Raw genomic sequence first — 12,352 nt, 5'->3', positions numbered from 1 at the left:
GTCACTTTTATCTATGTTGTGGATCTAATCAACTTGGCAAAATAAAGTGTATTTTTTTTCTCCATCACTAAACACTTGTACACACCTGAGTCAACAAACTATCCCTGTTGTTTTGAGATGTAAGGAAGGCTACGGTTTCCCCCAGAGTGTCTTCTTTCAGTAGGGTGTGGAGCAACACAAAACCACCCTCCCTTGTAGCTGAAGTCAGGTTCTCTATCAGCAATGCAGGGTTGGTCACTGATCCTACAGCACAGTTACACACAACTAGGTCAGTCCCAGTCAGAGTGCCTGTTGCTGGGCCCTGCAGAGGGTTCCACTGAGCGGATGAGATGCCCTGTTCCTCCAGGGAGCTCTGGTGAGCAGCAAGCTGGTCAGTGGAGATGTCTGAGGCTGTGTAGTCCAGACGCAGCATTGGCTGGATATTGAGGAGGCCAACAGCCCGGGAGAATACACGGCCATCGCCAGAAAGAGCCTACAGAAGGAAGAGTAAATGGTGAAAACTTCCTGTATTCATTATCGTCAGTCAATGCCTGTATAGAACAATGGCCACTATCTTTTCACTGTCATTAATTATGAAGGTGTTTTTCTTATTAATTTTCTCTATAGGGATTTTAAAAAATTGCCATGAAAAAAAATTAAATAAAAATAAATAAATAATATTATATATTATCGTATACATAAGTATATCATTAAATATGCTTTAATGAGAGAATATACTACTCATCCCAAGCACTGCAAATCAAACTTAATCAAATCAAAAATTATGGTACAATATAAAAATTACTGATTTACAGTCATTGATAATTATAAAAACAATGCACTTCTGTTTTTTTTTTTTTTTTGTGTTTTTTTCATTTTTGTTTTTTTTCCCCCCTACAAAATAACTTAATAACAAGGCATAAATAAAGAGTTGGTGTGCTTATGACAAAAAAATATTCAGATATACAAATACGAGTAGTTTGAGTTACTTGTTACACCCCGTAACCCTGCTGTTACGCACTATAATTTGAGGTTACTTCCGGAACTCTACTGTTTCAATCTATTATATTTGACGTTACTTCCGGAACTCTACTGTTTCAATCTATTATATTTGATGTTACTTCCGAAATCCTACTTCTGCACTCTACTACTTGTTGTTACCTCGGAACGCTACTGTTATGCTCTTACTTGATGTTACTTCCAAAACCCTACTGTTATGATCTATTATTTAATGTTAATTCCAAAATTCTACTGTTATGCTCTATTTTTTTATGTTAACACCAAATTTCTACTGTTAAGCTTTGTTATTTTATGTTACTTCCAAAATTCTACTGTTATGCTTTATAATTTGACAATACTTCCGGAACCCTTCTGTTACACTCTATTATTTGATTTTATAAAAAAAATAATCCTACTGTTACGCCCTACTATTACATACCAAAACCTTACTGTTACGCTCTAGTATTTTGTTACTTCCGCATCTCTATTGTTGCGCTTTTATTATTTAACATTACTTCCAGAATCCTACGGTTATTTTCTATTATTTGATGTTACCTTGCAATGCTATCGTTTCGCTCAAGAACGTTACTTCTAATCCAGCTTTTGCGCTCTACACTGATAAGACAAAATATTATGACCACTCACAGGTGAAGCGAATAACGTTTATCATCTGCTAACAAGGCCACATGTCAAGGTCTGGGTAGATTAGATGGTAAGCGAACAATCAGTTCTCGTAGTCAACATGTTGAATGCAGGAGTAAAGACCTGAGCGACTTTGACAAGGGCCAAGTTGCTATGGCCAGATGACTGGGTCAGAGCATCTCTGAAACAGCAAGGCTTGTGGGGTGCTCCCGGTCAGCAGTGGTGAGCACCTACTGACAGTGGTCTGAGTAGGAACAAACCACAAACAGGCGACTGGGTGTTGGGCGCCCAAGGCTCATAGATGTGCGAGGGCAACGAAGGCTATCCTGTCTGGTCCGAACCGACAGAAGGTCTACAGTGGCACAAGTCACAGAACATTTTAATGATGGTTATGGAAGGAATGCGTCACAACACACAGTGCATCGATCCCTGCTGCATATGGGGCTGCGTAGCCGCAGACCAGTCAGAGTGCCAATGATGACCCCTGTCCACCGTCAAAAGCGCCTACAATGGCACGCGAGCGTCGGAACTGGACCTTGGAACAGTGAAGGAAGGTCGCCTGATCCGATAAGTCCTGTTTTCTTTTACATCACGTGGACGGCCATGTACATGTGCACCATTTACCTGGGGAAGTGATGGCACCAAGATGCACTGTGGAGGGAGTGTGATGCTCTGGGCAATGTTCTGCTGGGAAACCCTGGGTCCGGCCATTCATGTGGATGACAATTTGACACGTGCCACCTACCTAAACATTGTTGGAAACCAGGTACACCCCTTCATGGCAATGGCATTCCCTGATGGCAGTTGCCTCTTTCAGCAGGATAATGCATCCTACACACTGCACACATTGTTGGATTTCCTTTTAATTTTTACATAAATAAATATATGGTCTGTGCACTCTACTTGACACTGTGCAGTTTTATTTTTCCCCCCAAAACAGACACAGATAGCCTGCCCACATCTTTCCAAACATTGTTGCTGCCATAAATTATTTTGTTTTTCTGACAAGCTGATCGTGATCCTCCGTTCTTGGATAAATCTTGTGATCACTCAAATTTTTCGCATGAATTCATGTGAGAAAACGATGTTTTGCTGTTGGTCAGCATTGCCTCTTGGTCAAAGATATTTTAGTTTGGGCACCTTGTCTGCATTCTGTTGTGTAGTATGAGCGCTGCTAAGACAAAAATATGACAGATAACTACAAATCTTGTTGTGTAATGTGAGCAGTACTGCGATTTAGGTAGTCTGACAGTCGGGTAGTGAGAGCCCAGCTTTACAGGACTTGAAGGACCTGCTGCTAATGTCTTGGTGCCACAAGACACCTTCAGGGGTCTTATAGAGTGCATGGTCTTATAGAGTGCATGCCTCAGCAGGTCAATGCTGTTTTGGTGGCACGCGGAGGACCAACAGCATATTAGGCAGGTGGTCAATATTTTGGCTCATCATTGTTTTATTGGACATTACTTTCGGAACCCTATTGTTGCGCTTTATTATTTTACATTACTTCCGGAACCCTGAGGTTGCACTCTAGTATTTTTTGTTACTTCTGGAACGCTATGGTTGCGCTCTTTTATTTGACATCTCAAAAAACTGAAAAAAAGCTTCTTAATAATCTGCTCAGGCTATTTAAATTATCATTCTAAACAAACGTTTTACCGTACCTCCAGAACTTTGAGTTTTCCAGGGGTGCTGTTCTCCAGGGATGTGTCCAAGCAGTGGCGTAATGCCTGAGAGTCCAGCAAGCCATTGAGCAGAGGGTCCTGCAGCAGACATTCTCTCTCCTTCTGCACTGTCTGCTCCAGCTCAGAGCGCAGGTTTCCGTTCAGCTCCAGCCTGCACAGCACTGACAGCAGCCGCAACAGGCCTTTCTCTGTCTCCGCTCCAATCAGTAGACCCTCTGCTGCACCTTCTAGCCCAGGGATGGAGATCTTCACTCCCTGATTGGCCAGCTTCCTCTGAAGACGCAGTATTAGACCTGTGCATACAAAACAGGAAGAATAAGTACACTGAGTTTTCTTTCTTAGTCACAGGGAGGTACAGTACACAGGCTCATACTGCATACAGGATATATTTTTGATTCATTAAAGGTTATTCAATTACACATTTTCAACATGCAAATCAACATATTTTCAACATGCCAGTAATATGTTCATAAAAAAAAAATCTCATACCTTTGCAATGCCTCAATTGGTCGCCCAGTTTCTCATTGGTTCTCAGGCAATCTGACTCCACATAGGGAACATACGCAAACTCCTCCAAAGTGGGTGGGGTCTGAAGCTGTTGGCGACGAGGCGCTACAGTAGCATGTAGACCGCAGATCTGAACCCCTCCAGCTGTGATGTTGTCCAGGCAACGGTTAACACGGACATTAATGGCTGAAGAGAATGTTAGCAAACAAAGGAATTTTGGTCAGAAACATTTCAAATTACTCAGGTTATGTCAGACTTTCTCTTGGTGGAGTCCAATACCTTTCTGGTCATCAGCATAGTCTTTCACTCTCTCATTGTGCAGTTTGGGGTCCACACACACAGAGCGGATGCGGGTGGGGAGTCTCAGGCTACGACCAGGCAGTCCCACCACAATCATCTGCAGCATTGTATCTAAAAAGGTCACCCAGTTACCCGTCCACTGAAGCTTTCCACAATCACCTGTGAGAACCAGAATAGAAACTTTTCTCAAGAGCTCAGGATTGGCCTAAAAGTGTCCTTTGACCATCACAATTAAAGTTAGATGCATTAGATGGAAATTACCAGCATTGTTTGATTCCAAGATGCCCTGGAAGGTCTTGCCATAGTCGTATCCACGCAGACGCAGCTCTTTATAGATGTCTCCAGCTTTCAAATGCAGTTTGGGATCTTCCTGCTCTGCAGCCACTGGCTTAGCCAGCTCAGCATGGAAGGCATCAAGGGCGGCATCCTCCAAGACATTAACCTTACCTGTGACCACCAAGGATATCGTAGGGGTAAAGAGCAATTATGAATCTTAAATATAATATCTTGCCAACTCACAAAACCGCAAGGATCTATTTTAAAGTCAACATGAAACCAATGACCCCAATTACTTTAATAATACAAGTTTCTGGTCTTATTGTGCAGGATTCATCAACAAAAAAAAAAAAATGTCTGACATATGCTGACATCACCTAGGCCATGTGTGCTACTGCATATTGTTAACCAAAAGCCACTTGGATGACTACTAAGCATTTTTAGCAAAGTCAAATTCAGGTCTGTGTCCATTATGGTATGGAATGCCCACTTTTTGTTAAATATCCTGTTTCACCCAGAAATATGTCAAATTACAGAAGTAAAATGGGCTCCAAATGCTGTTTCATGTTGACTTTTAAGCAAACAGTGTGAAAACTCACCACTGACAGCCAGATTTCCATTCTCAGACACCTCAAAACGGTTAGTGGCGGGCATGAGCCGCACCTCCAATTGCACAGATCCTTTGATATAGTTCACACAAAAACAATCCAGTTAGCACTAAGTCACATGGACTAGCTGCCTTATAGTTCTTTTGGTTTAGTATCAAATTTACTAAAAAAAAATTCTAGACCGACAGTACACAGAAAACAAATCTCTTACCTGTCTTGGGTAGGATGGTGGCTCTGTGGATGGTGATGTCCTCAAATGTAACAGGCATGTGTTCCATGACAGTACCAAGGGATCTCATAAGAGTCCTCCAGGCTAGAACAAGGTATCCTGTGGCTGGATACAGCACTCGTCCATCAATGCAATGACCAATCATGTAGTAATCAGGAGACTCTGGGTTCATGTCTGGACAAAACAAAGCCAGGTGTTTAAAATAAAGCATGACAAGATGGCAAAGGTGAGAGTGCAGAGAATAGAGAGAATATTTGCAACTTCAAATCTCTGAACTTTAATAATTGCAGTTCAGCTGGAGATAAATATAATTACTAATAAAGAACTACCCACCGATATTGTACACAGTGGCTGAGGTGGATCCCCCTGAGCCAGCAGGGAAATCTTCCACCTTGGGGACGTCCCAGATCTGGGAGTGATCCCACTGAATGTGAGGAGAGATGAGGGGGGTCCCTGCCGGAACAGGGTATTCCACAGATGGATATAATTTATTACTGTTCACATTAATTCTGCAAGGGTAAAAGAGGGTGTGTTAGTGATCATGAACATTTGAAATGCTGGCATTTCAAAAATTAAAGATGAACAAACCAACCCATTCATGAAGATCTTGCCCACATGAGAGAGGAAGAACTCCAGATTGTTGGCATGTCCTCTCTTCATCAGGGGGAGTATGGAGCAGGTTGGTTTTAAGCTACGCTTCAGGATGGCCTGTAGGTGGATCAATGGTAAATTCATAATAAAAATGGACCTAAATTCTAATCTTCAAGGTATGTTTATTGATAGGAATAGGACATAGACATGCTGCTTTTCTACTGTTTACTGTAAAATATACTGGATTAGTGTCAAAGTCAGTTTATGCAATACATCTATGGGAAAGTAATGCGCTTTTACCTGCAGCAAGGCATGTGGGGCGATTTCTACCACCACAGCATTGTCTGGAACATGGCTGAGACCCTCCTGGAAGAGCACAGGGCAGACCAGATTATTGACGTGATATTCGGCAGAAGAGTAGCGTGATAGTGGGCTGTCCCAGTCTGTCTGAGGGATTGACGTGCTGATCCAGCGTGCCGAGCGAGGCCTTGGGTTCTTAATTACCTGTGAGAACACACACAGAGATAGGAAGTCAGGTCTTATCTGTGGTGTGAGACAAGCAGCAGCATAGTGTGGCAGTTTTTAATATATTCTTGGTTTGTCCTTTTAACTGGTTTTCTGGCAGGGTGAATCTCATGATATAAAATAGGTATAGGTAATAAAAAATAAAAATAAAAAAAAAGGTACTAGAAATTATGTTTTGTTTTAATTATGGGCTATTTTGGACCATTTTTCATGATTTTAATGAGGCAGATTTCCCTTCCATTTATACATCATGGTAGTATTTGTTGTACTCCCTTTAGTTTATAATGATTTAAATCTAAATTTATTTACACCAATTTAAAAGTATATCATACTACAGTCACTGTAATTTTAACTGTAATACAGTAAAATAATTTATTTATTACAGTAATGAAAATCAAACGAGAATCCCCACTGACAAAATTAGGAACTAATAAAAAAACTCAGAATAAGAGTAAAAAGAGTTCTGAGAATTATGGGAGCAATAAGAGTTTGGGAGGAAATATGACATTAAAAAAAAAAACACTTGAACTTGATTTTCCAAATGTATGCTGAAATGAAGAGTGTTTTTTAAATGCTCAGTTTTCGGTGGAGGAAAATGCTGTTCTAGTGTGGATGAGAGGCATAAATGAAGCTAAAACTTAGTGTGGACGTGACCTAAATCACCTTTGCCCACCACTGCTAACAAGTTTCATTAATCATAAAGTAGACATTTCAAAGAGGTCTTTGACCAAAAACCTAATGACCACCAGAGGGCACTGGGAGAGAGCAAATCTCTAAAACTACTCACTTTCTGCAGTGCAGTCAGCAGGGCAGGAGCAATGGCAGCCATATAATATGAGTGAAAAGCCACACCGGCACTGCGCACTTCTTTGGCAAACACACCGCTCTCTTTCAGATGGGAGACAAACTTGCTGACAGACTCCTGCATAACCAAACACTTTCTATTAGGCACTAGTATGAATACTTTCATTATTCAAAAAAAAAAATAAATAAATAAATAAATAATTATAGGTGGTGCTCAATTTCTTTGGAGAGAAAACAAAAAGAAATAGAGCCAGAGAGCATATACCTGAGGGCCAGAGATGGTGACAGTGTCCTCCGCATTGTGACAAGCAGGAACAACACCCTGTGGACACTGAGCTTTGCATTCTTCCCATGTTAGGCCTTGGAAGTGTACAAAGAGGACGGAAAGTTCAGTGTGAGAGAGAGAGAGAAAAAAAAGTGTAAAATTATGGGCACTTTTGGCCCTGTGGACTAAAAACTAAATGAATTTAAAACACACTTTAAATACTAACTGTAATAAAACCTTTTCTCAATCAGAATTTACGTCTTGTTTTTGCAGTAAAAACATCAAAAGCTTTAAAAAAAAAAGAAAAAAAAAAAAAAAAAAAAAAAAGATACATTTACAAACAAAATGCACGCTTAACAACAAGAAAACAAATTGCCAATAGGCAATAAAACAAAATTCAAGATATATTCTATGAAAACAAGTCTTTTCAGTCGTGTACATTTATCTTTAGTTTATTATTTAACCCTCCTACTCTGTTCAAGTAGGGCCAGATTAAGATGATTTATTTGCAATGCTCTTACTAGATTATTTCATTGGTCCAGTACTAACAATACCCAAGCATGCTCTTCACAGACACTTTAGTCTCCTTACAGGACATAACACCCCTAAATTACAGCATCCATTTCTGAACAAAAGACAAATTCACAAGGAAGGGAAGCTCTCCGTTTTGTGTCTGATTGACAAAGCAAAGCCTGTGAAAACATCAGCTGCCACACTTACCCACTGCAGCCATGCCTCCAGGGGGCAGGTTGGCCTCTTTAATACAGCGTCCTCTCCAATAAGCAGCTAGAATGGCCTCACTGTGACTCAGGGAGCCATCGGCGTATCCACACGCTAACTCTCCCACAGAGTGTCCTACAATCCCATCTGGCTGTAGACCCATCTTCTGTAGCATGTCAATCTGGGCAACCTGGAAAATTCACAGTAATGCATTCACGTTTGTAAACCATGGTCATGTGTGAGCTAACCCATCTAGCAAGTACAAAACCAGCAGACTAGTGCTAGTGGATATTCAAACTTGCAGGTTTAACGTCAATTATGCTAAACTGCATTGTATCTAGCCATGACCAATCGAAGCATGGCAAGTTTGTATATGCAGAAACCAGAATGAGATTTGAGAGCTACATCAGAGGGGAAGATTATCAGTTCATAACTTAAATTCAGTCCGTTATTTACACAAAGCTGTCGTATTAGTTCAGAATACTTGGAATTTAGTGCATACATTGTGCGGTTTACTTTAATGCAACTTTTAATGATACTATATGGAAAAGGGCACCTGGGACATTCTGCTAAACCTCTTTTGTGTTCCATGGAAGAAAGAAAGTGGGTTTGGAACAAAATTATGTGAGTAAATGACAGATTTTAGATTTTTGGGTGAACTATTCCTTTAAGAATCTTGCGCACTAAGCAACTGTTGAAATTATGACTTATTGTGGGAGTCTATTGCAACATTTGGCCGGCTGACACCAGTCACAATGTTCAGCAGGGATTACTTCATTTATTGAGAAATTCTGCTGATGTCAGTCCTGTTCCAGTCACTCTGGCACTGTACATAGGGCCTCTCTAGATTTAGGGGAGACTGACCTGGATGGCTGCAAGACCAACAAATGCATGGACGGTGTCTTCAAAAGTGCTTTCATCAGCGTCCATGAGCAGGCGGGACACACAAAGCCCAATAGCCTTCAGAGCCACATCCGAACGCTGAATTGACTCCCGGAACTCAGGCAGCTGCATCAGAGTACGGCCCATACCTGCCCACTGTGTACCCATACCTGGTAGAAGACAGAGAGAAAGAAAAACCAACATAGGTCAGCTGATCACAGAACATACTTGAAAATACAGCCAATGTGATAGTATGTAAACTTTAAATGGGTTTATTTTGGTACTTGATTATTTTTGCTACTTTTTCCATGCGGTCCATTTATAAATGTTAATAATGTTGTTTTTGTTTTCGTTTTTTTTTTTTTTCAATTTTCCAATCTCTCTGACCGTTAAAAATAAACAGTGGCTGAGTACATAATGGCAAACTACTATAATACTCTTACTCTATCTTTTTACAGCAGAAATAGTAAGAGTAGTATGGTAGTATGCCATTCAAAACTAAGACGGTCTTGTTTTTGATGCTATGCCTTTAAGAAAGGCCCACTTTCGCATTTCAAATGAGCAACAGGGCTCCATTCCCTTCAATTCATATTCATTAAAATGCGAGAGAATGGAAATGCAAGCCCATGCAAAGTTGTTTTCGCTGCATCCCAAATTTCAAGTTTGACCTGCAAATTGGCTGAGCAAAAAGACGTCTGATAAAATTGAGGATCCAAATGTAACAGATTGACCTCTAGGATCAATACAAAGGAAAAAACTTCATAAGCTATGTTTCCATTGGTGTTGCAAATGTAATTTGCGCGAAAAACCATATAAATTTTATATTATAATATTTAATAAAGGCTACAATTTAATGGTGGAGGATGTGCAGTTCAAACAAACAAAATAGTCACTTCAGGAGAAATTGTTGCCACTGTGACTCTTATTAAAAGGAATATTCCAGGTTCAAAACAAGTTAAGCTCAATCGACTGCATGTGACATTTGTCGTCCCTTCTTTTCTTGAAAAAAAAAAAAAAAAAAAAAAGCTAAAATCGAGGTTACAGCGAGGTACTTAGAATGGAAGTGAATGGGGGCAATTTTTGGAGGGTTTAAAAAGGCAAAAATGTGAAGCTTATAATTTTATAAGCACTTACATTAATTCTTCTGTTAAAATGGTTTTATTTGAGCTGTAAAGTTGTTTAAATCGTCCTTTTTAGTCATTTTAGGGTTTGTTGACATTACATCATCATGGCAAGGAAGTTGTAAAATTGGCTATAACTTTACACAGAAAAGCTTAGTATGCGATTTTATCACACTAAAATCATGTTAACATGCATAGTTTTCATCTTGTGGCTTTACTTTTGAAACAGTGAATATTTTAACGTTTACAGATTGGCCCCATTCACTTACATTGTAAGTGTTTCACTGCAACAAAGAATTATTTTTTATTTTTATTTATTTCTAAGATAAAAAGGGCAAGTCCAAATGTATTTTTATGGTAATAACATTATGCCACAAATGCAGTCGATTGAGCTTTACTTGTATTTAAACTGGAATATTCCTTTAATAAATAACTGCGGTTTAGAGCACACAGACAAAACACTGTAAAGAACTGTCTCATGTTTAGGAGTGACAGTGCATCACACAGTTCTGGGAGGACTATGTGTGAGCGTTCCTCTTTCCTTTTGTCTTTGCCTTGCGGATCTATGATATATTTTTCAAAAGCTTCAATAAACCTGCTCTTCGGCACAGTTGAAGTTTATATTCGACTTACTTGCTCTGCAAACTCTATGCAGAATTTGGATATTTTAGACACCATTATTTCAGGATGCCCAGAGCAACATTTCAGATTCGAAGATTGGTCCTCTGGTTAGTCCAGTTATGAACGAGTTATTCAGTCACATGACTTTTTTTGATGCGCATCTTGTATTCATTATCAATTCAATAGGAGTTTATTCGGTAAATGTGTTTCCATCATACTTTATGCATATTTATACTTGCAGAATAAAAATAGTATCCCTCAAGTGAGCATATACATTTGTTTATTCACATTTAGGAGATTTTATTCGTATCTTGGCATGCGCATAAATGCGCATAAAAAATACGTGATAAAAACCCAGCTATAGCTGCATGGTTTGCGGTCATTGACGAGTGTATTCATCCATCTGACGTCAGAAAGTTGCAAAAGCTCAGAACAAGTAATTTTTGCAGATACGTTTCTTTTTTGAGTTAAGTTTTGACTTCTAAAATTTACAGTATGTTGTCATAGTACATCAAACGCTTTTATCTCAGAAGTCCAAGAAAGATTTGATTCCTTATGGTATGACCCTCTTTAAAACATTTACAATCACAAATACATGCCCTCTCACCTGAGCAAATGTACCAGAGGGGTCTGGGTGTGGGCTGGGCCTGCTGAACCTCTGTAACCTCTCCCTGGGCTCCAATCAGTGCATAGCCCCTGTATGGCATGCCTGCTGTTGGAACTCCAGACACCTCATTCAATAGAGACAGGAAACTTGGGTTCTCCTTATGTTCTTGGGCTCTTTTGAGGATGTAAGTGACGGCTTCCTCAGTGCGCCCAGAGACCTGTAGGAGTCTGGGGATCAGAGGTGGCATTGTCTGATCTAGTGCTTTTGGACCATGTGGACGCAGTATCACATGGACGTTTGAGCCCCCGAAGCCAAATGAGTTGATGCCTACGATGCCACCACGGACAGGAATGGGCTCTGTCACCACATGAACCCGGCCATCCGTCAGAGCGGGAATGTCAGGGTTTGGATCATGGAAGTGGATGTTGGGAGCCCAGACGCCATGTTCCAGAGACAAAACCACCTGCAAAGAATTCAATTTTAATTACATTGGTGATTTAACTGACTAAATTCACCTTTGGAATATGGATTTTGGATAGCAAATACAGTCTTAACCAAGGGTTAAATTGTGATTTTCGAGGTGGTGGAACCCTAAGAGCAGGGTTGGGGGTGTTACACATTTCTTCCCACTGGTTGAACTGGTTGAACTGCTTGAAGCGGAGCATGGTGGAGCGTGTGTGCATTTAAAAAAGTGCAGCTCTAGGGGAATATACCGGAACAGGTTCCGATGCGACAAATATCAGACTATTTGTTTTCTTTTTGTTCTGCCCCAATTTAACCACTGGTCTTAACCCTATCCATCACCATTAACTACCCCTAAAATCAGAGGGATCTGATAAGCGAAAGTTTAAGGTTAGGTGCTGCTGAAGCCCTAATCCTAATCCTAACCCTAAACCTAAAATCTGGTTGGTTGATCGGAATGTTGTTCCTTACTTGACATAAGGCTTTGAATTACTTGGAACTCCAAATGACCATGGAGTATTAAAACAATTAC

General features: G+C 40.2%; 1 protein-coding gene across 1 annotated transcript in view; it reads right to left on the bottom strand.

Moving 5' to 3' along the window:
- Positions 1-12,352, bottom strand: part of LOC127423087 (fatty acid synthase-like) — a 47,023-nt gene that overhangs the window by 14,482 nt on the left and 20,189 nt on the right. The window contains exons 9-23 of the mRNA XM_051667122.1: positions 11,359-11,821; positions 8,992-9,179; positions 8,128-8,317; positions 7,408-7,502; positions 7,126-7,260; positions 6,114-6,317; positions 5,815-5,930; positions 5,556-5,731; positions 5,205-5,396; positions 4,985-5,065; positions 4,371-4,556; positions 4,089-4,268; positions 3,792-3,995; positions 3,282-3,595; positions 86-472 (exon numbers count right to left, since the gene is read on the bottom strand). Of these exons, the coding sequence (XP_051523082.1) occupies positions 86-472; positions 3,282-3,595; positions 3,792-3,995; positions 4,089-4,268; positions 4,371-4,556; positions 4,985-5,065; positions 5,205-5,396; positions 5,556-5,731; positions 5,815-5,930; positions 6,114-6,317; positions 7,126-7,260; positions 7,408-7,502; positions 8,128-8,317; positions 8,992-9,179; positions 11,359-11,821 (3,111 nt within the window). The remainder of the gene's footprint in view (positions 1-85; positions 473-3,281; positions 3,596-3,791; positions 3,996-4,088; positions 4,269-4,370; positions 4,557-4,984; positions 5,066-5,204; positions 5,397-5,555; positions 5,732-5,814; positions 5,931-6,113; positions 6,318-7,125; positions 7,261-7,407; positions 7,503-8,127; positions 8,318-8,991; positions 9,180-11,358; positions 11,822-12,352) is intronic.

The sequence above is a fragment of the Myxocyprinus asiaticus genome, chromosome 32 (assembly GCF_019703515.2).
Source record: "Myxocyprinus asiaticus isolate MX2 ecotype Aquarium Trade chromosome 32, UBuf_Myxa_2, whole genome shotgun sequence".
NCBI classification, from domain to species: Eukaryota; Metazoa; Chordata; class Actinopteri; order Cypriniformes; family Catostomidae; genus Myxocyprinus; species Myxocyprinus asiaticus.
Note: the sequence above shows the minus strand (reverse complement) of the source record. Positions and strands in the feature narration are given on the sequence as shown.